Source organism: Gobius niger, assembly GCF_951799975.1.
Source record: "Gobius niger genome assembly, chromosome: 17".
NCBI classification, from domain to species: Eukaryota; Metazoa; Chordata; class Actinopteri; order Gobiiformes; family Gobiidae; genus Gobius; species Gobius niger.
The window spans coordinates 563459-587263 of NC_136868.1; the positions used below are offsets into that span (position 1 = coordinate 563459).

General features: G+C 41.2%; 1 protein-coding gene across 1 annotated transcript in view; it reads left to right on the top strand.

Moving 5' to 3' along the window:
* The window catches only part of plekhg5b (pleckstrin homology domain containing, family G (with RhoGef domain) member 5b), a gene marked incomplete at its 3' end in the record, with an annotated part of 209891 nt that overhangs the window by 138572 nt on the left and 47514 nt on the right, over positions 1–23805 (top strand). Inside the window, exons 7-8 of the mRNA XM_079574864.1 lie at positions 1699–1835; positions 6109–6275. Coding sequence (XP_079430990.1) covers positions 1699–1835; positions 6109–6275 — 304 coding nt within the window. The remainder of the gene's footprint in view (positions 1–1698; positions 1836–6108; positions 6276–23805) is intronic.

The following is a 23805-nucleotide window of genomic DNA, read 5'->3' on the forward strand; positions in this document are numbered from 1 at the left end:
AACTGCTCCTTTGCAACACGCGCCCATAGGAGGCTCTTAGACACACTGGACAAGCACATGTACAGAGTAGAATAAAGGGGTAAACATTACTGGTATACACATCATCAATATACATTTCACACAGTGTTAGCATGTGTGTGTAGCTCTGATTTAGCTTCAGCCAGTGGTTCAAACCTCTGCTAAAGCACAAACTGAGCCCCCAGATTCCACATTCTCTGTTCCGACCTCTGCAGCAAATGCGTTGCTATGTTGAACGTTCAGAAACATTGCACATCGTCCACTCCGCTCCGAGGGGCCTACGTCGCCTCTCCGCCTCTCCGCCTCTCCGCCTCTCCGCCTCTCCGCCTCTCCGCCTCTCCGTCTCTCCGCCTCTCCGCCTCTCCGCCTCGCCACAATAAAAATACAGTTCAGACGCACCAAACGGGAAAGAGAACGACAACAAGATCCGTATTTTCTAAGTAAATTCCCTCCGAGCGGACTTTATTTGAACAAAAATGTCTCTATTTCACACAAAGTGACCTCGATAATTCCCTCTGGGGAGTTTGTTATCACACAAACAATCACACGACCCGATTAAGCTTCTGTTGCTTTCGTTCACCTAACTTTTTGTCCTGCCTCTCTCTCCCTCGCGCATGAGGGGAGGGCGGGGGGGGCACAGGCTTCATGTTTCAACACGGCACACTACAAAAACTAAATATCAAGCATTGTCTTAAATGGTTTTCACTCATTGAGACACTTTTCCTGATCGGACCGAGTTTGCTTTGCTTGTTTGAGGACATTTCAGACCAGTTCTAGGGTAAATCTCGCTTGAAATAAGAAAGTAAAATTGCCAATGAGATAAGACCAATTTTCTTTCCCCATTGGCAAAGAAAATGACCTGAAATAAGGACGAAATGTATCGAAACGAGTCAGAAACATCTCAGAACAAGTGAAATAATCTGGGACAAATGCCCAACAACTTCTTAACTTTTTGTCATTTTTTTGTATTTTTTTTGTATTTTTTTGGGTCAGTTTTTTGTAATTTTTTCGTCAAATTTTCATCACATTTTTGTCATTTGTTGTCATTTTTATCAATTTTTTTGTCACATTTTTGTCATATTTCAATGAGTTGAATTGAGGAAATGTTTCTTGTTTTGAGCGGTTTTCACTCATTTAGACACTTTTCCTGATCGGACCGAGTTTGCTTTGCTTGTTTGAGGACATTTCAGACCAGTTCTAGGGTAAATCTCGCTTGAAATAAGAAAGTAAAATTGCCAATGAGATAAGACCAATTTTCTTTCCCCATTGGCAAAGAAAATGACCTGAAATAAGGACGAAATGTATCGAAACGAGTCAGAAACATCTCAGAACAAGTGAAATAATCTGGGACAAATGCCCAACAACTTCTTAACCAGTCAAAGCAACTAAAATTTGGATTATTGTGCTCAAATTGAGATGTTTATACTGGTCTAGTTAAATACTTTTTGCAGTGCATAGCTCGCATGCTCATGAATAGTTGTTTATTGGGAGTTTTATTCCTCAAATTCGCTGCTTTGTGCACGTGCTCCTCGTGGAGCTGGAGCACAGGCGGAGGATGTGGAATCCCGGGGTGAGCCCCCTTTTCGCACCCGACCACTGGAGAATCTCCCTTGCGTCCCTTTGCCACACGCACCACTGAAGCCTCGTTATTACCCGTGCATAACATGTGCGTGTTTGCAGGGAGGTTTTGGGGCCGGTGTTCGAGAGGAACGGCATCGAACTGTCCCGAGTCGACCTGTTTCTGGACCAGTCCAACACGCCGCTGTCGCTCAGCTTCGAGGCCTATCGCTTCGGGGGACACTACCTGAAAGTCAAAGGTACGTCGTCTGGTTTTGGTTCGGTGTTTTGGAACCGTTTCTGTCTCCAGAGCCTCAGCCTTGTAATGGAATGAATAATGATGGTGTGAGTCACGGAGACGGGAAAAGCTTTGTGGTAATTATTCGTCCAGCGTCTGATGCCTCGTGTTTCTGTGATGCAAAGAAGCAGACGCCGGTTTAATCCGAGCTCGTGATTGGCCAGAGCTTGTCTAAACCTGTTTGTTATTGTCGTCTGTTAGAACCTTCTTATGATGAGTTTCTGGAGGTGTTTCCAAGCACAAATCAAAAAACCTCAGTCCACCAAAGGGTTCCAGGGAATTTTTCTTGCTAAGAACTCTTATTTCTAGAATATTTTTCTCATCATAAAACAAGAAAGAAACACTAAATTTAAGCAAATAAATAGAATTAAGCAAAATGTCCTCAGAAAATGGAATAATTTAAGGAAAACATTCTTATTTAGTGAAAAATTGTGGATATTTTACTTAAATGTTGCTTGATTTAAGTAAAATGTTCTAAATTACTCACATTTTTGAGCAAAATGTTCTTCATAAATACTAATATTTAAGGAAAGTATTGCCGCGCCCGGAGACCCGCCTCCATGATGTGGAGCCAGGCTGATGGTCAGAATCACCTGCTGGAGGATTCACCTATTGTACATGTTTTTAGTGGTAGACACGGGGAGAACATGCTCCACACAGAAAGGCCCCGTCCTGGTGGGAATCGAACCCGGGACCTTCGAGCTGTGAAGCTGAGGCTCTAACCGCTGTGCCACCGGGCCGCACACATTAAGAGCTGTTGATCTGAGTTTTCCTTAAAATAAGAAAAAATATTCTTTGTCTAAAACTGAAGAAGATTCAAAAGGTTTTTCTTTAAAATGATCATGTTTTTTAGCAAATTTATCTGAACAAGAAATGGCTGGATTTTATTTCCTAAAATAAGAATTTTTTTCTCAAGAAAACTTTGCTCAGTGAGACATTATTACTTTTTAGGGAAAAAATAAGAACTTATTTCTTAAAGTAAGACATTTTTTACTTTTTGCAGTGTGCGTGACGGCCTTTCTGAGCGACGGGGCAGGATTTTAGAGGCAGTTGTGGCTCATTCTACACATTAGGACATGACTGGGACATGTGGGGGGAGGAAAATACTTCATTTTAACATGATTAAACTCCGTATAGTCCCTTTAACACATCTGAAGGCCACTTCTTTACAGACCGATATTATCAGAAGCATAAACCTTTGATTTGAGAGTCATGCACTGGAATATCTATCACTGAAATCATCTCTGAAAAGTCTGAGGGTTTGAAGAGGACGGGGTTTCAGGTCCAATACAAAGATTTCTGAAGTAGAATAATCGACTCCTCCCACATTTGTGTCCATCTTGTCATCACGTGTGTGCAGTGTTGCAATATTATACAGTTTTAAAAGTCTATCGTTTAGGTCACTTCTGTTTAATGCAAATTCCCAAAGTTCCCATTGCAACTTTCAGCCCCTTTGTGGACTTGTGGACCCCCGAGTCCACAAGCAGGGGGCGCTGTGCTGTATATCCAACCCATTCTCTGATCTACACTGGTTACAGAACATCTTATTGCGAGTGTCTTTTTGACTCACTCGCCTTCACGTTTCTTACCTTCACGGACGAGTCCACAGGATGATGTTTCCTCTGAACTGTAATCGTGAAAAGGAAGAGCGATGATTCAAACACTTCATTAAAGTATTACAGAAAGGTCGGCGTCAACACTCGGTCAAACGATGGTGTCCTTTTTGGATCACGAGAACCAAAGCGTGATTGTGTGGCAGTCAAAGCGCTCCTGTCCTGGGACTCATCGTTATTCTGCTGGAGCCGCTTCCTTTAGACGATGCAGATCTTTGACTGAGGCGTGAAGAGACTCTTGGCTGCTTTGCATAAAGAGACTTAATCGTTAACAAGCCCAGGCTCGTCACAGTCACTTCTATGTTTGGCCATCGTTATGAGAAATAGTATTTAACTACTCGATAAGTGCGCGTGACGGCTCGACACACAACAACAGTCTTTTAGTAATAGTTTATTTACTTTTACCTGGTTTCACTTCCTGGTTGGAAATGAGCACAGCATGTGACACAAAAAGCATTCCATAATAGTCGCTGTGCAGCCACGCTGTACATAAGGGGCAGGATCGGAACATGGAAGTTGTCGTCTTTATGTCATTTATGTTTTAAAATGTAAAATGTGCATGGTGGTATTAAAACACATTAGGCCGCACTGTAGCTGTAGTGCCAAGAATCCAGCCCCTTTTTCATGATCTTTGTAGCACCTCAGCATATTCTGTTATAGCTGTGGACACAGGCTGTGGCTCGTTTAAAGCGGAGACTCTGAGCTCTGTAGGTGAAAACAGTTTAATTCCACGTGCCTCGGCTCCTGAGAAATATGAGCTGAACAGAGGCTAGTTTTTCTAGAAACTGGGATAATGTGTGTTTTATGAAACTCTCTCCTCTGATGAAGTGCTCTCTCCTCCACTCTCCTCCACAGACACTAACTCCTCTACAGTTGTTAAAGGATTTCCTCTCTCCTCTCTCCTCCTCTCTCCTCCTCTCTCCTCTACAGTTGTTAAAGGATTTCCTCTCTCCTCCTCTCTCCTCCTCTCTCCTCCTCTCTCCTCTACAGTTGTTAAAGGATTTCCTCTCTCCTCCTCTCTCCTCCTCTCTCCTCCTCTCTCCTCTACAGTTGTTAAAGGATTTCCTCTCTCCTCCTCTCTCCTCCTCTCTCCTCCTCTCTCCTCTACAGTTGTTAAAGGATTTCCTCTCTCCTCCTCTCTCCTCCTCTCTCCTCCTCTCTCCTCTACAGTTGTTAAAGGATTTCCTCTCTCCTCCTCTCTCCTCCACAGACGCTAACTCCTCTACAGTTGTTAAAGGATTTCCTCTCTCCTCCTCTCTCCTCCTCTCTCCTCCTCTCTCCTCCTCTCTCCTCCTCTCTCCTCCACAGACGCTAACTCCTCTACAGTTGTTAAAGGATTTCCTCTCTCCTCCTCTCTCCTCCTCTCTCCTCCTCTCTCCTCCTCTCTCCTCCACAGACACTAACTCCTCTACAGTTGTTAAAGGATTTCCTCTCTCCTCTCTCCTCCTCTCTCCTCCTCTCTCCTCCTCTCTCCTCCTCTCTCCTCTACAGTTGTTAAAGGATTTCCTCTCTCCTCCTCTCTCCTCCTCTCTCCTCCTCTCTCCTCCTCTCTCCTCCACAGACGCTAACTCCTCTACAGTTGTTAAAGGATTTCCTCTCTCCTCCTCTCTCCTCTACAGACACTAACGTTATGGGAAAAGGCAAATGCCTCAATATCTCAGTTTCAACAACAACATTGTTGACACGTTTTGAAACACCGCGTGTTGTTGCTGCTGCTGATCTTTTTATCGTGTGTGCATTTAAACAGCCTGGTCCTAGGATTGAAGACTTAAAGGGACTAAAGGGAGTTTAAAAATGTCAAAATGAAGTATTTTCCTCCCCCTACATGTTCCTCCATGTCCTCATGTGTAGACTGAGCTCAGGCCTGTTCACCACAACTGCCTCTACAATCCTGCACTGTCACTTTAAAAGGTGTCACTTCGGGTCTGAAGCGCCGTCATGCACGAGCTTAATATAGAAGCTGCAGTTACACGTATGACCTGAGGCGGCAGTAGTGAGTCTAAAACAGCCAACTTGCATCTAGCCCCTTTAAACAAGATGTTTCTCAGGCGTCCTTGAACCGATTGTAAAAACTCAGAGAAACGTTAAATCTGGATCTGTGCAGCGTCACAGGGGAAGGAGCTCTGCTTTGTCCAACGCTCCGGAGAACGAGAGAGAAGTGTGGGCTTTACAGAGACCACGCCCCCTCGGACTAAAGAAATACACACGCAATAATATAACATGTCCAGATCAGTTCTGTTCATCACACAGAAGGTGTATCAGAGGGTCTCGTTTCGTCAGTTAAAAAAAAAGGACTCAATGTGTTAAAATATTGTCAAAGTTTAGTTTGATTTTTTTTAGCTTTTTCTTTGTCTTGACTTAATATTTCAAGTCTTGTTTTGACACATGGAAGCAATGTGTTTTTTTGCACATTTTGAGATATTACTGTGATCCCGATATTGACGACAGTTATTGAATATTTTCATAACTTTCAGTTCTATTTCCCTGAAACTGATTAATACATTTTCTCATCAAACTCCTGTTCGTTACATTAGAAGACCTCAGAATCTGTAAGTTGTGCTCCAGACGCAGCAGTGTTTCAGATGAAGTTGTTAAAGGATCTGGTCTCTGCCTCTCTTGCAGCGCGTCCCGGTGATGAGCTGAAGGTGGAGCAGGGGGTGAAGGACCTCCGCTCGCTCAGTCTGCCCAACATGAAGCCGTCGGGAGCCCAGAGCCCGTACATCCTCACCCCCGGGGCTGAGCGGGTGGAGCACGGCTCGCTGGGCCGCAGGGAGGGCATCGACCTGCTGGTGAGTGACCGTTCTCCCCCAGGACCAGCCGTGAGTTCTGTTCTGTTTCCTGCTCTGATTATAGGGTGTACTGCACATTCTCCCCCAGTGGAGCGTCTGCAGGCAGGGACGTAGCACCAAATTCTGGGCCCTCGGTACAAACTCTCTTTTTGGACCCCCCTCATATTTCTTGTTTTTTAACCACAGAACAGTGGTTTGACAGTGCAGTTGATTTATTTTCCATTATAACTTTATTATACACAGCGACAGCGACCTAAAAATCTAGTCTAGTCCTGGACACTTAGTTCATTGTTTTGTTTGTGTTTGTTGTGGACTCGATGTTTGACTTGAAATTTCATCTGGATCGGCTTCAGTTACAGAAGTTGAATAACCTTCAATCCCGGTAGTGATATAGATGTTTAAATTGGTGGTGGAACATTCTGCATAATGATTATTAGCACCACATTAAACAGGACGACTGCACCAGGGACGTAGAATATTTGTGCTGGGAATAACACATGTGTGACTTTAAAGTAGGCATTAAAAAGAAATATTATACTGTATGTGTCTCATGAACAAAAAGCTCAAGGGCTTCAGCCTCATTTAGTCTCGCACCACATTTGAAGCCGGCTCAACCATTTGGCACATTTTTAAATTCATCCATCATTATTTCTGTCTAGCAACCGTTGTATTTCAGCCCGGATGTTCAATTCTTATAGTATCAATTATGAGGAAACTTAGAAAGTGCAATACAGAACGCTTTGTCCAGCACTTTTCAGGGCCCCCACCCTGCTCTGGGCCCTGGGTACACAGCACCCTTTACCCCCCCAGTCCGACGCCCCTGTCTGCAGGACCAGCCGTGAGTTCTGTCTGTTTCCTGCTCTGATTATAGGGTGTTGTCAGTGGGTTGGGTGGGGACGTTCTGCGTGCTTCCCTCCAGGTGCTCTGTTTTCCCACACCACTAAAAACATGTGCAATAGGGTTCAGACATGGGTGATGTGTGGGCGTCGGGTCGGGGCACGCCGTGCTCAGTTGATTGCATTAGCCACGTCTAATTGCACCATCTTTGCAGCAGGTTTTTGACGTCAGTGCGATTTCATAAAACAAGCAGCGTCTTGCAGCTGGTGATCCCGAGTGTCTCCAGACTCGCAGATCTGCGCATTGTTGCTCATTTGAGTCAGTTTTCAAGCACCTTTTCGCTGGAATAGAAACGACGGTGCGGGAGGGTTAGAAACTGCTCCAAATGTGGCCCCGCCAGCTGAAGAAAACCCTCGGTAAGACGTCAGATCCAGACAGTGCTGGCATGTTTCAGTGAGTCATGGCTTCTTAAGGCGAGACACAGCAGGTGAATAGGGGAAAAACATAAATGTAGAGACGTCAATTTGAAACTTTTGCTGAACATCACAGATATAAATATGAGAAAAAAATGTATTGCATTTTTTCTGTCATTTTATGTTTTCACATAAAAATAAGGCATTTTCAGCATTAAAATGGCCAAAATTGCCTATATTTTGGGCAACGAAATCAAAATAATGAATTGAGCCAGATTAAATGTTATTGACATATTAGTAACTAAGGTTTTTTCAGAGCGGATTTTGGATATTTTGTTTAGTTTTTCAATAAACTAATCATCAGTGAAAAAATCTGTAAAAACTCAAATCCCGCCTGTTTTTTTTGTTTCAAAGCTGAATAAATCAGGCTAGGAATTAGATATTAAAAAATCCCTCTGAAAAAACCTTCAGAATGTTGTTAGGCCTCAGACTGTAAAAAATGACAAAAAAATGACAAAAATGTGACGAAAAAATGACAAAAATGTGACAAAAAAATGACAAAAATGTGACAAAAAAATGACAAAAAAATGACAAAAAAATGACAAAAATGTGACGAAAAAATGACAAAAATGTGACAAAAAAATGACAAAAATGTGACAAAAAAATGACAAAAAAATGACAAAAAAATGACAAAAAATGACAAAAATGTGACGAAAAAATGACAAAAATGTGACAAAAAAATGACAAAAAAATGACAAAAAAAATTAACCTGGCTAACGCCAGGCTGCTGTGTGCGCTCGAATTATTTCGAACTGCACAACAGCCTGGGGACCATGGCCGAAATCTCCGGTGGATTTGGGAACCAATCACAGAGCGAGGAGGGACGGCAAGACGATGACGCGCTATTCGATATATGGAAGCTTGTAGATTATTTACGGATAATAAAAAAAAAGTTTATTTACGGATCCAACGTGACAGCAGCAGACACGATGGTATTTTTCGATCAAGCTTTAAACCCTGTTCTAAATAATTTAGCTCAAAAGTTTACAGCGGGTACGTCATACGTCATCTCATACGATGATACGATTGGCCATGGCTACGTGCAGACGCATGAGACTTTTTTTTTTTTTTTTCGTATCGCCCAATAAACGACTATTGACGATCGTAAACCACACCTCTCCTACGAAAAAATGAATTGGTGGTCCCCAGACTAAATATCACTTGTGATTTTAGTCTGGTGTTAGCCAGGCTAAAAAAAAATGACAAAAAAATGACAAAAAAATGACAAAAAAAATGACAAAAAAATGACAAAAAAATGACAAAAAAATGACAAAAAATGACAAAAATGTGACGAAAAAATGACAAAAATGTGACAAAAAAATGACAAAAAAATGACAAAAAATGACAAAAAAAGACAAAAAAAGACAAAAAAAAATGAAAAAAAAGACAAAAAATAAGACAAAAAAAGACAAAAAAAGACAAAAAAAGACAAAAAAAGACAAAAAATAAAACAAAAAAAGACAAAAAAAAGACAAAAAAAGACAACAAAAATGACAAAAAAAGACAAATAAATGACAAAAATGTGACAAAAAAATGACAAAAATGTGACGAAAAAATGACTAAAGAATTACAAAAAAATTACAAAAAAATTACAAAAAAAATGACAAAAATGTGACAAAAAAATGACAAAAAAATGACAAAAAAATGACAAAAAAATGACAAAAAATGACAAAAAAAATGACAAAAAATGACACAAATTCGACCTTCAAAACCTTGTTGTGTCTCAGCCTGTAAAGTTTGGAGTCTGTGGGAGCTTCTATAAGGGCTCAGGCTCTGCCCGAGTGCGGCTTCTCTCATTCAGAGAAAACCAGCCCTGAAGTTTTGTAGCGAGTGCGCATGCTCGGCCCGTTCTTCCACTTTTCCGCTCCAGCGTCTCGTAGGAGGAAAAACACCATATTTGGGTGAAAGCGTCATCACGGGGCCCCTTAGCAGGACACGTGGATGTCAAATCTGTCAATATTTATGAATGAAAACCCGCGGGAAAGACGGCCTTTCTACTTCCGGGTCGCCCCCACCTCGCAGACAAAACATCATCAAATAAACATCATCATTTTTATATCTGACATGAAAACTAAGATGTAAAGGGAGGAAAAGTGTCTCGCCTTAAAGCAGAACTAAGTCACTTTTCCCCTAGAGGCCACGAGCACCACTGCAGCTGTCTGGGCACGTTGCATTTTTTTACTCACTAATTGTCCATGAAAGTAAATACGACACTGAGAAAACACAAAGTGAGAGAGATATTGTACTAGGGCGGCAACTAACGATTATTTTGTAATCCATTAATCGGTTAATCGCTTGGCTGTGAATGGTGTAGGAACATTTTATTTTTTCAATTTTTTGATCACATTATAGCTTAAAGGTTTACAGGAGGATTTTCGGAAAGAACCGCCCTCTCCACTTTTTAAAAAAACGCTCTACCTGCCTCCGAGGAGGAAGAATCTCCCAAAAACACTCTGGTCTTGTTTCTCTCGTCTGAAGCCTTTCTCTTCTTCTCATACACTTCGAAGACGCTTTTTCTCTGCCATTTTCAAATGACTCGGTGCTTCTGCAGCAGCAATGAATGGCTGACAGCGTAACTCACATAGGCCTGAAAGTGCACACTGCAAAAAGTAATTAACTAGATCAGTATAAACATCTCAGTTTGAGCACAATAATCCAAATGTTAGTTGTTTTGACTAGTTAAGAAGTTGTTGGGCATTTGTCCTGGATTATCTCACTTGTTCTGAGATGTTTCTGACTCGTTTCGATACATTTCGTCCTTATTTCAGGTCATTTTCTTTGCCAATGGGGAAAGAAAATTGGTCTTATCTCATTGGCAATTTTACTTTCTTATTTCAAGCGAGATTTACCCTAGAACTGGTCTGAAATGTCCTCAAACAAGCAAAGCAAACTTGGTCAGGAAAAGTTTCTAAATGAGTGAAAACCGCTCAAAACAAGAAACATTTCCTCAATTCAAGTCATTTAAGACAATGCTTGATATTTATTTTTTGTAGTGTGGGGACTTCTTCTCACTAGTGGTAATGGTTTATGTTTCTAGCAGCCCCTGAACCTTTGCCTGGGGCCCCAGGTCACCCTTGCTACACCATCAATAATAAGGAAGTACAGCTTAACGACAGCCTGCTGCTCAGAGATCTTCAATTGCTGACGAAGCCTTTTCAGTTCAGACCCGAAATCTGTGTCTGTGATGGAAAACTCCTTAACCATAGGGTGCTGTGTCTGCCTCCCCGGGACACTGCAGCGCAAACATAAACAGGCACACCCAGCGCCGGGACAATCTGCTCTTCCTCAGCTCCCACAATGCCTCGGGGCAACATCTTCAGATGCATTACCTCAGTGTGCGCGACACCGCAGAAGGAATGCACTTCCTGACTCCTGTTAGCGAGAAAACCCTGCACTCGGAGTCATTTCGAGACAGGAAGGTGTCGTTTTCAGGAACACTGGTTTTGAATCGTGGGTCGGAGCGCGTGGTTCACTTAAAGCCAGTGTGTGGAAAGATTTGCAGATGAAACGGTCGGCTGTACCTGTTTTGCAAAGGTAGTCATTTCAGTTACACCATGGTCTGTGTGAATACTGGACTCTGATTGGCTGGTGCATTATTTTGGTGTAACCGCACACGTAGTCCGGTAGTTAAATCACTGGGATGTCACTCCGCTGTGGCGTCGCCATAGCAACGCCTGACACAGCTGAGTCAGATAAAGGCGTAATTAGTGACTGACAGGAACGTATGAGATGGATTTAGTGTTTGCTAAATGTTTGTAGAGGAGAGTGAGCAGCTAGGTTAGCTACTGTTAATAACATATGAGCTTTACATTTCTATTGGAAACGGTTAAGGCGATTCATCATTTTCAGGCGTACATAAAATGATCCTGCATTGAAGCATCTTTGTCTGGATTAGTAAAGTCAAACATAAAAGTTTGAGTCGGGGGGGCCCAGGTGTGAGCGACTCCACCGCAGCTGTTTCTTCAGGTGAACCCCTGAACTCCCGCCTGAACCGAGCACGTTTTCTCCAGCTCGGCTTTACCCCAATCCAAAAGCTTCTGGAAAAAAGGTGTGAAAATAGCGACAGAACTGAGACGAAAACAAGGATGAAGATGTGCCAGAAATGTGACCCAAAAAAAGACAAAAAATGTGACAAAAAATATGACAAAAAAAGACAAAAAAAGACAAAAAATGTGACAAAAAAAGACAAAAAAAGACAAAAAATGTGACAAAAAACGACAAAAAAAGACAAAAAATGTGACAAAAAAAGACAAAAAATGTGACAAAAAAACTACAAAAAAGACAAAAAATGTGACAAAAAAAGACAAAAAACGACAAAAAATGTGACAAAAAACGACAAAAAATGTGACAAAAAACGACAAAAAATGTGACAAAAAAAAGACAAAAAATGTGACAAAAAACGACAAAAAAAGACAAAAAATGTGACAAAAAACGACAAAAAACGACAAAAAATGTGACAAAAAAAGACAAAAAAAAGACAAAAAATGTGACAAAAAACGACAAAAAAAGACAAAAAATGTGACAAAAAACGACAAAAAACGACAAAAAATGTGACAAAACAGACAAAAAAAAAGACAAAAAAAAGACAAAAAAAGACAAAAAAAAACAAAAAAGACAAAAATGTGACAAAAAACGACAAAAAAAAGACAAATAATGTGACAAAAAATAAGGTAAATAACTGGTGTCCACGAGTGCCGCATATCGGTGTTTCCTTCCAGGGAAAAGTGTTTCCGGGTTAGTCCTGTTGTGTTGTGATTCTGTGCTGATGTTGTGTCGTTGAGCCTGACTGAGATCCTCGTAATAGCTGCGGAGAATGACTCGCTCTGAGACCAGCCTTCAGTGACCGGCTAATAACCCACACAAAATAGTCCCGTAGTCTGGCAGATTTAGTGACTTTAGTCAATGAAAAACACATTTATTATAAATGTTAGGTTTGTGGGACCCTGGTATAAGCGGATTAAACAACGAGGAGCCGCGTTAGACGTTATAATGCAGGAGGAACAACACTGTGTCGGGCGTTAGAACCGTCTGACGCGGCTCCGAGCTGGTTAATCCTTACATAGAAGCCTTAGAAAAGTTGGAGTGGGGGGAATTGTGGAGTAATTACCTGCCGATTATAAAACATAACCCTATATTTATCTGTAGACATTTGCCTCTCCAGTAAACAGTACAGTGTGGTGTCGTCATCTGAAAGCACCAGACTCACTGACAGACCGGAGCGGGCGTCGTCATGCCTGCTGCGAGAAGAACAAAGTCAAAACCCCATTTAGTCACCGGCCTGTCAACGCTCGCCTCTTCCCGCGTGGTTGTTCCGCCTGTGGGGAAGGCCGGAGCTCTGGTGCAGGTGTGCCAACATGTCATAGAAATGTAGAACACTTCTGCTGGTGAAGTCAGCGAGGCCCGGGGCCAGAGCGGTGGGAAGCGTGTGGAGAGGCTGAGATGAGGCGCTTTCACGTGTGGAGAGGCTGAGATGAGGCGCTTTCACGTGTGGAGAGGCTGAGATGAGGCGCTTTTACGTGTGGAGAGGCTTAGATGAGGCGCTTTCACGTGTGGAGAGGCTGAGATGAGGCGCTTTCACGTGTGGAGAGGCTGAGATGAGGCGCTTTCACGTCTGGAGAGGCTGAGATGAGGCGCTTTACGGTCGTCTGCGGGGCTGAAGTCACCGGGTTAGTCACAGGGCGCACGTCCCATCGTCGGGGTTTCAACTCGTGTCCATCAAAAGAACTTGCTATTGTTTTTAGCCTGATTCAAACAGCTTCACTCCGCATGGTGCCTGGTCAGAGAAAGCCATAACTTTCTCTTACTTGTAACTTAGTAGGGCTGGATACCGGTACTTTAAAGAGACGTGATGCAAGTGAACCATTTTATACTCACTGCTGCCACCTCAGGTCATACGTGTAACTGCAGCTTCTGTATTAAAGAGGGGGTGTTCTGCTTTAAAGAGGGGGTGTTCTGCTTTAAAGAGGGGGTGTTCTGCTTTTGTCAGTCCCATAGCTACAGTCTATATCACACTACAATGATGACAAACCTTCTGTTGGTCTGTAAATGCAGTAAATTAGAATAACTGCCTTGTATAAAATGTCTCTCTCAAAATGGCTGTAGTGAATGTCTTGAAATAGGCCTCTGTCTCTTTAAGAACCTCTGAGCCTTTAGACACGCCCCCTCCACACGCTGTCTGTGGCATCAGTGGGGAGGGGGTTCTGCTGAGGAGCAGTGGTTGGTTACTCGGCTGGTGACCAAAGCTCGGAGGCGTCTCCAGGAGGTGGGGGCGTTCCTAGGAGGACTCAGGCAAACCTATCCCTAAAATGGCCGCCATCAGAGTTTTTACAGATTACTCAGAAATACGTGAATGTGCCAAGGCAACACTTCAGCCATGTTTTAATGAGGGAGTGACAGAATAACAGGATGGAAAGCTGGAAAAAGTCCATTTTGCAGAATATCCCTCTTTAAACTCGTGCATGACGGGACTTCAGACCCAAATTAACACCTTTTTGAAGTTCCCCAAATCTAAAAGCTTCAAAAAGGGTCAAAATAGCGACAAAAACAAAAACACATAATCCCTTTTGATGGGTTTTGTAGATTTGGGTAAAGCTGAATTGGAGAAAATGCACCTTCTTAAGGCAGTGTTAATTTTGACAACATATTTTAATTTAGTTTTAGTCTTTTGACGAAAATATAATTCTATTGTTGTCAAGATTTTGTAAAACAAAATCTGAAATTCTAGTCTAGTTTTATTCAACTAAAATTGCAAGTAAATTTAGTCGACTAGATTTAAGACTGTATTTAATGTTGTTCCTCTGCTTCATGTTTCTGCTCCACATGAACAAAGCTCAGAGCTGATCCTTTAAACATGATCTGAGGCTCTTTCAGACGCTCAATACAAGTTTGGATGATTTTAGTCTCTCCTTTTCACTTTTATTTAGTCTGATTTTAGTCGAATAAAATATCTGGACATTTTAGTCACAGTTTTAGTCTCATGAGAAACTTTTAATTTAGTTTTAGTCCAATTTTAGTCGACAAAAACATCACTTCAACATCACTATCAATGATGAAATTAACCCTGGGTAAAGACGGGGGTTTAGACGTTAATTAATTTCCCGAATCTAAAAGCTTCTGGAAAAAATAGTGAAGAAAACGCAACAAAAGAGCAGCAAAAACATGCCAGAAAAGCAACAATAACACTTTTTTTTAAGAGCGACAAAAAAGCAAGGGATAAAAAAAGCAACAAGAAACAACAAAACATTTACGATCAGATTTGTAGGTCTTAGCTTTCAAATGAGGCGTGACTCTGGCCCACAGGCTGTAAGCTCCAATCCAGAAGCTTTCAGATTTGGGTAAAGCTGAGCTGGAGAGAATGCTCTGGTTAAAGTGGGGGCCTCATAAACAAAGGCAGCGTGTGAGAGGCTTATGCGCAGGTCCACTGTCCTCCTCCAGAGGGCAGCAGTGGTTTGCCTCTGAACGTGGGCTGATGCAAACAAGGTGCCACTCATTTTAAAGCCTTTGTATCAGTTTCATGAACCATCAGGCTGTTGGTCTTGCATTTTTGTGAAAGTGACCGTGAAAAGTGACCCTGCAAGTTGTGATAAACTCATCCCTGTGAAGAAATGCTACAAAATAAGACAATTAGGAATGAGTTTGGACCAAAGCTGACATTTTAATTTGGTGGTTTCCTCTTACATTGTTTGTAATATAAAGAAAAGTCAGCCTTTAGCCTCTTACCCCCCCTTTAATCAAGTGCATTTTCTCCAGGTCAGCTTTACCCAAATTCAAAAGCTTCTCGATTGGCTTGGTGCACGGTGTGGCTATGCTAGTTCCTCTGACCTGAAGTTGTGAGCGCCAGTACTTCCTGTCTGTATTCTTTTCCTGGAATAATAATCATATTTTCTTAAGATTATGTTGTGGGAAGTGAGTTCTCGGTAGACGATCATTTACTGTGTTCAAATCTTGATGTAACAAGTTCAGATCGGAGACGCCTGAGATCGTAAAGGATTGATCGTTTGCTTTAAAGCTAAAGACTAACATGCTATTAAAAAATAATAATAAAAGGCACTATTTCAAATTGTATAATGTATGAAATGAATGTTAGCCTTTAGCTTCAAGTCAAACTCACTGATCCTTATAAATACAGACGTCTCCTCTACTGAAATATTTACTCTGTACAGCAACTCATTCACCTGCAGGAAGTGATCGTCTACCAGAAACTCACCGTCCACCACAGAAACTTTTGGAAATGCGATGATTTGAACAGGTCGAAGCTAATCTTAATGGAAATTAATACGAACAGGAAGTACTAGCGCCCACAGCTTCAGCTCAGAGGAACTAGCGTAGCCACACTGTGCAACAAGCCAATTGGAGGTCTTACAGCCTATAGACCAGTGTGGCGCCTCATTTGAAAGCTAAGATCTACAGAACTGACCTAAATGGATCTTTATCCTCGCCATGTTGCATCATCTTTGTCTTGCCCTTTTGTGGCGGTTTTGTCACTTTTTTTATCGCCTTTTTGTCACATTTTTACAGCATTTTCATCCTCGTTTTTGACACTATTTTGAAGCTTTTTTCAAGAAGCTTTTGAGATTTGGGTAAAGCCAAACTGGAGAAAATGCTCGGTTCTGGTGGGGGTTAAGAGGTTTACGTATACAATACACAGAATAAATTCACTCTTTATTAGTACAGACACATAGAATATAGATGTAAAAGATAAAAGACATTCAGCCATAGATTAAGAACAAAACCTCAGCTGAGGGTTAGTCTCTATTATCTGTATGAGGGAGTTCTCCAGTTGCTGCACATTAAACATTCAGAATAAATGTATGTACATGTAGTTAAGGTCCACAGGTCCACAGAGGCATCACATGCTCCAAATGTTAAGCAATAAACATTCTTTGGGAGCTCACGCTGTGCAGAGTTACCATCACTTTTTCATTTGTAGTTTCTCTTGCACACTACTGTGTTGTTTTTTTGCCTGGCTCTGAATAGAATTAGTGACAAAAGGAGACTCGACATGAGAGAAGCGCTGGATGTATTTGTTTAGTAAAGAGGTGCTGTGTGTAGATAATGTTCTGTAACTTGTGCCGTTAGTAAGAATCAGTTCACACAGGAATCTCTCTGCCCAAATAAGGTTTTCAGTTTTTCGGTTCTGCTCGGCAGCTCTGTCCCTGGTGTCCCTTAAGTGTGCGGTGACCCATTGTTGTTTCATGAGGGTAAATCAGCTCTCGCTCTGCCCGTGGCGTTTAAATACCACAGTCGCTTTGTCATGAGGTGACTTCAAATCTGAATATATCAAACCTTGGGAATGGTTGTGTTTTCTGCTGTTACAATGTAGTAAAGTTAGATAATATTACCCGCTCGGTTTTAGCACCTTATCTTGAAGATGACTAAAAATCTTTTCTTTTTTTTTTTTACAAGTGACTGAAAATCTAAGCAGCATCAAACGATAAACCAAAAAACAAACATTTGGGTTCACATCAGCTCATATATACAGATGATTTTTCACCTCGTTTTAAGGCACTTTTACACTTACACAAGGACATCAGATCATTTTTTAAAGGAACAGAATTGGGGTTTACATTCAGGAATCTGCACCTTTGTAAATAACATGTACTCAAAATTATAAAATGATTATACAAATATTCTATTTTTCTATCTTTCATAAATACACCAAATCCATCCATCCATTTTCTTCCGCTTTATCCGGGGCCGGGTCACGGGGGCAGCAGCTGTTCTGACCCCGAGAAGAAGAAGGAGAAGAAGAAGATCTTTATTTATATAGCGCCTTTCACAGACATGGTCACAAAGCGTTTTACATGAGACGATTGTACATTCACTCCATACTCGGTGGTGGAAAGCTACGTTTGTAGCTTCAGTTTCCCCTGGGGGAGACTGACAGAGGCGCTTTTGCGACTACACACGTCTGCGCCAACGGACCCTCTGACCACCACCATACATTCACTCACACACATCATTCATCCTGGCCTATTGTGCATGTTTTTAGTGGTAGGGGAAACCGGAGTGCCCGGAGAAAACCTACACAGACACGGGGAGAACATGCAAACTCCACAGAAAGGCCCCGTCCCTGGTGGGAATCAAACCCGGACTTTCTAGCTGTGAAGCGAGAGCACTAACCGCTGCGCTACCGAGGCCATTTGGGCCGCTTGTATTCGCGATCTCGTCCTTTCGGTCATGACCCAAATCTCAAAATACACCAAATTTGACACAACTATAATCTAACATGGGTGTTCATTCTTTACCTTCAACCAATTATATAAATCAACCAAAGTTTCTTCACATTACTGCACTCATACAACAAATGTTCTTGATCTTGAGTTTCATCAATTTGACAAAATGTGCACACGCTGTCTTGAAATTGGTATTTAATTCTTAAACATTCTTTACAAGGGTTTACATCATTCATGGTTTTAAAGTGCACTTCTTTCGTTTAAGGCAGGAGCGGAAATGAGAAATATCTGGATGATGCAATTTTCATTTTTTCACCACTTTGGAGACAATGCTTTCCTCTTCACGGGGAGGGGAAGGTTCTCTGACGATCTTTCCTCGTTCATTCCTATGTACATGAGCTGTAACGTTCTGGCACCACTGATGTGATGTAGATGGTGTGATGTAGATGATGTAGATGAGGGGATGTAGATGAGGGGATGTAGATGATGTAGGTGATGTAGATGAGGGGATGTAGATGATGTAGGTGAGGGGATGTAGATGATGTAGGTGAGGGGATGTAGATGATGTAGGTGAGGGGATGTAGATGATGTAGATGATGTAGATGAGGGGATGTAGATGAGGGGATGTAGATGATGTAGATGAGGGGATGTAGATGAGGGGATGTAGATGATGTAGGTGAGGGGATGTAGATGATGTAGATGAGGGGATGTAGATGATGTAGATGATGTAGATGAGGGGATGTAGATGAGGGGATGTAGATGATGTAGATGAGGGGATGTAGATGATGTAGATGATGTAGATGAGGGGATGTAGATGGTGTGATGTAGATGATGTAGATGAGGGGATGTAGGCGTGATTAGGGTTCGGGCATTTGCAGCTAAAGACGTGGGCGCTTTACTTTACTACGTCTTAGATTTAATCCGGCTCCTTCCCTGGTGGGCACTTGTCATTGTGTTTAGCGGCACTAAAACTTTCTCACCCACTGGAGATTTGAGAAACTTGGAATTTGAACTATTTTTTACGTTGTGTGGAAGCTGCTCCGGCTCTGCCCAGGAAATCAAATGCTCTCTGTATAAATGGAGCCTTTTTCCATCAGCAAACATTCACCGTAAACCTCGCACTTCTCAGCTCAGCTCTGTAGCTTTAAAAAACAGTTAAATGAAGAAAACTTTTGGCGTGGCCTTTTGTCACGCTGCAAACAGAGCCAGGCAGTTCTTCAAGGGCGACCGTGGTGGACAGAGGCCACTTTCTGTTATTGAGGACGAGAGAGAAGACACGACTGAGACGGTGAGTTAATGATGATGAATGTTTGAGGTGAGGGTGATGTTTTGTAAGAGCCTACGTTAAAGGGACTATACAGAGTTTAAAAACTACATGTTCCAGCCATGTCCTAATGTGTAGAACGGGAGCAGGCAGGTTGGTGTTGCAGGGGCCGGTTTTCCATGTTGCCAACACACCAAGGGCCGAACCTCACAGTAGACTATTTAAAAAACTTTTTTTCATTTTACTAACATAAATAATATGCAGCCTATACATATATATACATTTATTACAAAAAAAAACACTTATGGATTAATTCATGAAGGATAAAAATTGTCAATGTCAATGTCAATTTTATTTATAAAGCACAAAAACAACCATAGTCGACCAAAGTGCTGTACAAGAACAGTAACAATATGTACAATAAACACAATAAAAGTTAAACACAGGTAATATATAATATATATTATAATATATAATATATATAAAATTGCTCATGACGGATTTTTTTCAACCCTGTCCTTCAAAATGAAGGAGAGAAATTATCCCGAGCGAAACCACTGGTCCCGACCCACCAGTTGAGAATCACTGCTTTACATGATATAAACGGAATGTTCTGCCAGGAAGTTTTAAAATACTGACACACTTTCAGTACTTTAACGAGTATTTGATCTCTTATTTGCATGATAACGTTTCTCACATTCATCTTGGGGCCAGAGGTTCTGTGCTCGAGGGCCGGATTTGGCCCCCGGGCCTGACGTTGCCGACCCCTGGTGTAGAATGAGCTCAGACCTGTTCACCACAGCTGCCTCTAAAATCCTGTCACTCAGAAAGGTGTTCGGGTCTGAGGTGACGTCATGCACCAGCTTAATGTAGAAGCTGCAGTTACACATAAGGCCTGAGGTGGCAGTAGTGAGTATAAAATCACAAAGGGTTTTGATTTGATCTGCTACATGTGATCATAACTGCTGCACTGAAGGCTTGTTGGGATGTTTGAAAGATCACGTGCCATGAAGTGATCACAGTTTCCGTGGGATTCGACGATGGAGATGTTTTTGTCATGATTCGTTTTGTTGCGCCCGTAATTATCATAACGAGTTTGGAAACGTGGCGGTTCGTTTGTCGTCTAACTGATAGTTTCGATATTCCGTGACTCAATCCTAATGCCTATTTTTAACACGGGATCAGGAACAGCTCTGACTCATCTGACGAGTTTTGCAGGTTAATCCCCTGATCCTCCAAACGTGGCTTTAAACGCGTGGCATTTGAACTGCTCATGAAATCGTTTTTCCGCTGCTGTTTTTGATGTTGCAATAACAATATTTGATTCTAAACTAAGTGGAGTTTGAAAGCAGCTTGATAATACTTGTTGTGGCTTCAAATCGGTAAAAATAAAGGACAGTTTTCTTTGGGATTGGGCTCTGGTTTAGTCATGCTTGAGTGAAATACAGAATTGCAGTTGGTTTTCTACATTGTCATTTGGTCAGCTCAGTCCGGCTTTATACTGTGGCACAACCTGGTTTAATCCAGAGTCAGTCCTGGCTCCTCTTTTAGTCCTGAGTTAGTCCTGGATTAGGCCCGGCTACATTTGAATTGAGTTTCATGAATGTGCAGGAACATTTATGTCTTTGTTTCCAGGTGAAAGTTTATATATTGAGAGACCAGTGTAGCCCACAACCTGAAAACTGAAAAAATTAAATAAAATAAAAAAATAACATGGACTATACTGTTACCATCAACATAAAACATGCTCGTATTGACCGGCTTAATACAGAAAATGCTCTTACTGCACCAAAGGCTGGACTTGGATGAGAAGAGTTTAGTCACATCTCTGTGGAGACGAACTAGAGATCAGTGTTGGGCAAGTTACTTAAATAATATAATTTATTCTATATTAGTGATTACAGCTTTAAGAATGTAGTATGTTTGTGTTACATTTTACTGTTTAAAAATGTAGCTGAGTGACACTACTTGGAGTTACTTTTGGCAAAAGATAAAATCAAATAGTTATGAAGCCACCGAGCAAAAGTGCAGGCAGAGATTTCCTTCGCTTTACATGAACATTAACAACACACAACTGCAGATCTTATTCTCCAGTATCAACTTGTGTTAGTACATTTAAATGCTCTTGTAATTTGAGTTACTTAAATTGTCATGACTAATATGTTCCTGTGTTTTGTGTAAGTAATATAATAATAATGCATCGGTTTTATACAGCGCTTTTCTGGACACTCAAAGACGGTTTACATTGCACTATTCATTCACTCCATACTCGGTGGTGGTAAGTTACTATTGTAGCCACAGCTGCCCTGGGGTAGATTGACAGAAGCGAGGCGACCAGTCTGCGCCATCGGCCCCTTTGACCACCACCACTCACTCACTCACTACATTACACTACATTATATTCCTTAGTTACTGAAAAAGTAATGTATTTTTGTAACTCTTTACTTTTGTAATACGTTGCCCCCAACACTGACGTCCCCACTCCCAGTGAAGTTGTAACTCTTGTTTGTACATTTATGAGGCATTTTTCAATGATGAAGATATCTGTCATGAAATAAATGCTTGTATATCAGTATTTTATTGGGTTGAGTTCTCCGCTGTGGCTTTAAGCTCTGCCTTATATTAGACTCAGCAGGTCTAAAACCGACGGCACCGTCTCTCACACAACACGACACTCCTGCATGAACAGCGTCGTTCCATTTCGTCTCCAGTGAAGTATGTGTTGTGGTATTTTTACAAACAGACAGCGGTGACACAGGGACGGCTCTGGAATCCGCCACTCCCTCCATGAAGCGTCACGAGTGTCAGGCCCAAGGGCGTTTGGAGCCGCTGACGACTCTGTCCCAAAACTGCAGCCGCTTCATTCTGATAAAAATAAAGCGATCCACAGCTCGTGTCGGCAATGAAAACAAATACTCTACGAGACTGTAAGGAAAAATGTCTTTATTTAGGCATAAAAAGATTAATGGAGAAAACTATCAGCACTGACCAGTGAATAAGAAAAATGTAGCCTATGCTTTTGTCTCATGCCTTAAAGGACCTATAGATACAGACGGCATCTCGTCATAGAAGGGGGCGTGACTTCGCCGAGGGGGAAATAGAATCTTTAGAGAAACACAATTGTTCACTCTTTTAAGCCATTTTCTGGTGGAATATTAACTTATTTATCACATAAATAAAGTCAAGTGTAAATCGGGCCCATATGGATATTTTCTCACAGCAGATTGTTCAGTAGAAGTGAAAAAACGGCAGTTGTAGCTCGTGCTAGCTAACCGTTAGCATTAGCCCGATGCTAACATGTAGCATCATGTTAGCATTCTCCGTTTTTTCTGCATTTATGGGCTGTTGAAACACTTTGCTCCTCCCCATGTCTTTGTTTCTTTATTTAGTAGAAACTATATTCATAATACAGCGTTTGTTACAGAAGTTTTTGAATAATTAGAGTTTATATTTTTCTCCAAATTGTTTTCCCCTTAACTGTTTTCAAACATGACCATATATGGGCGACTCCAGAGATGCCGTCTGTATCTATATGGTAAAAGCAGACATTCATCCAAAAAACAGCCTTTTAAACACACTGAGAAAAATAAAACATTGGCTTAATCTGCAAATTGTTTAGAAATCATTTACATCTGCATTTTACTAGTTGTTCATAATGATATATATTCATTAGTCCAACTATAAATGTTTCATCTGTAACTGTGAACATTTTAAATTGGTTCAACAAAAAAATGTTCCTGACTTGAATGTTCAAAGGTTCATTGAGTCAATTTAAAACTCTTCATTAGCAGATATGAGCCAATTTAAATTTTTTCATTGAACCAATGTACTTTTAATGGCTTAATCAATGCCATTTATTGATTTCATTTAAATTGATTAATTTCATTAAAACACATTTGGATTAATTTACTTTTTTATTCCCAAAGACATTGTATGTACAAATGCAAATTGCAATATTTTGTAATATGAGTAATGTAGGTACACAAACATTTCATACTTTCTAATTTTTCAATTCTTGGCTCAAGGTTCAAAAGCTGGTTAAACAGTTTGAGAAAAAGTGTTAAAACTGCAGTATAATGTATTTAGCCACATTGTTATGCATTTTCAAACACTTGCACAGCAAAACTGGATGAACAAGAATTTTCCAAGAAAAAAAAAAACTGTACAGCCAAGGTACAGCATACTAATCACTGCATCAGTCTCCCTGTGATCCGTGTTCATTTCTTGTTATCCAGTCCCATGAGTACCTTCAGGATGAATTCAACTGTGCGTTCACATTTCTTTGGGTACTTCATGTTGAGGCGTTATGAGTCCGAATTGCAAAGTCTTGAACCATTGAATGCAGATCTGTCACAATCTTCACGATGGGTGTTACGACGACTGCCATCGGCTCGTCCTCCACACGGAAATCTTGCTGAATCTGCAAAACATGAGTGGAATAACACATATTAGAATTTACAAATAATGCAATGATTTTCATGATCGGGTCTAAACCCGGCTAAACTAAGCCTTAACCAGGTCAAACAGAGTCTGAATGAGCCACTGGTATTTTAACTTTGTAATTACAGTATGAGGGTTTTGTAAACAACATTACTGCAGCTGTAGATAAAACTGAAAATACATGTATTATAGGGGAGCTCTGAGAAAGTACAGATGTTTGCTCTCAAAATACCCAAATCAGTAATAAATCTGCACTTCATGTTAAACACAAACCAGAATCTTACAATATTTGAAATGTCGTTCATCTTCTCTTTCTATGAAAAAGCCTGATTTCCCCCATT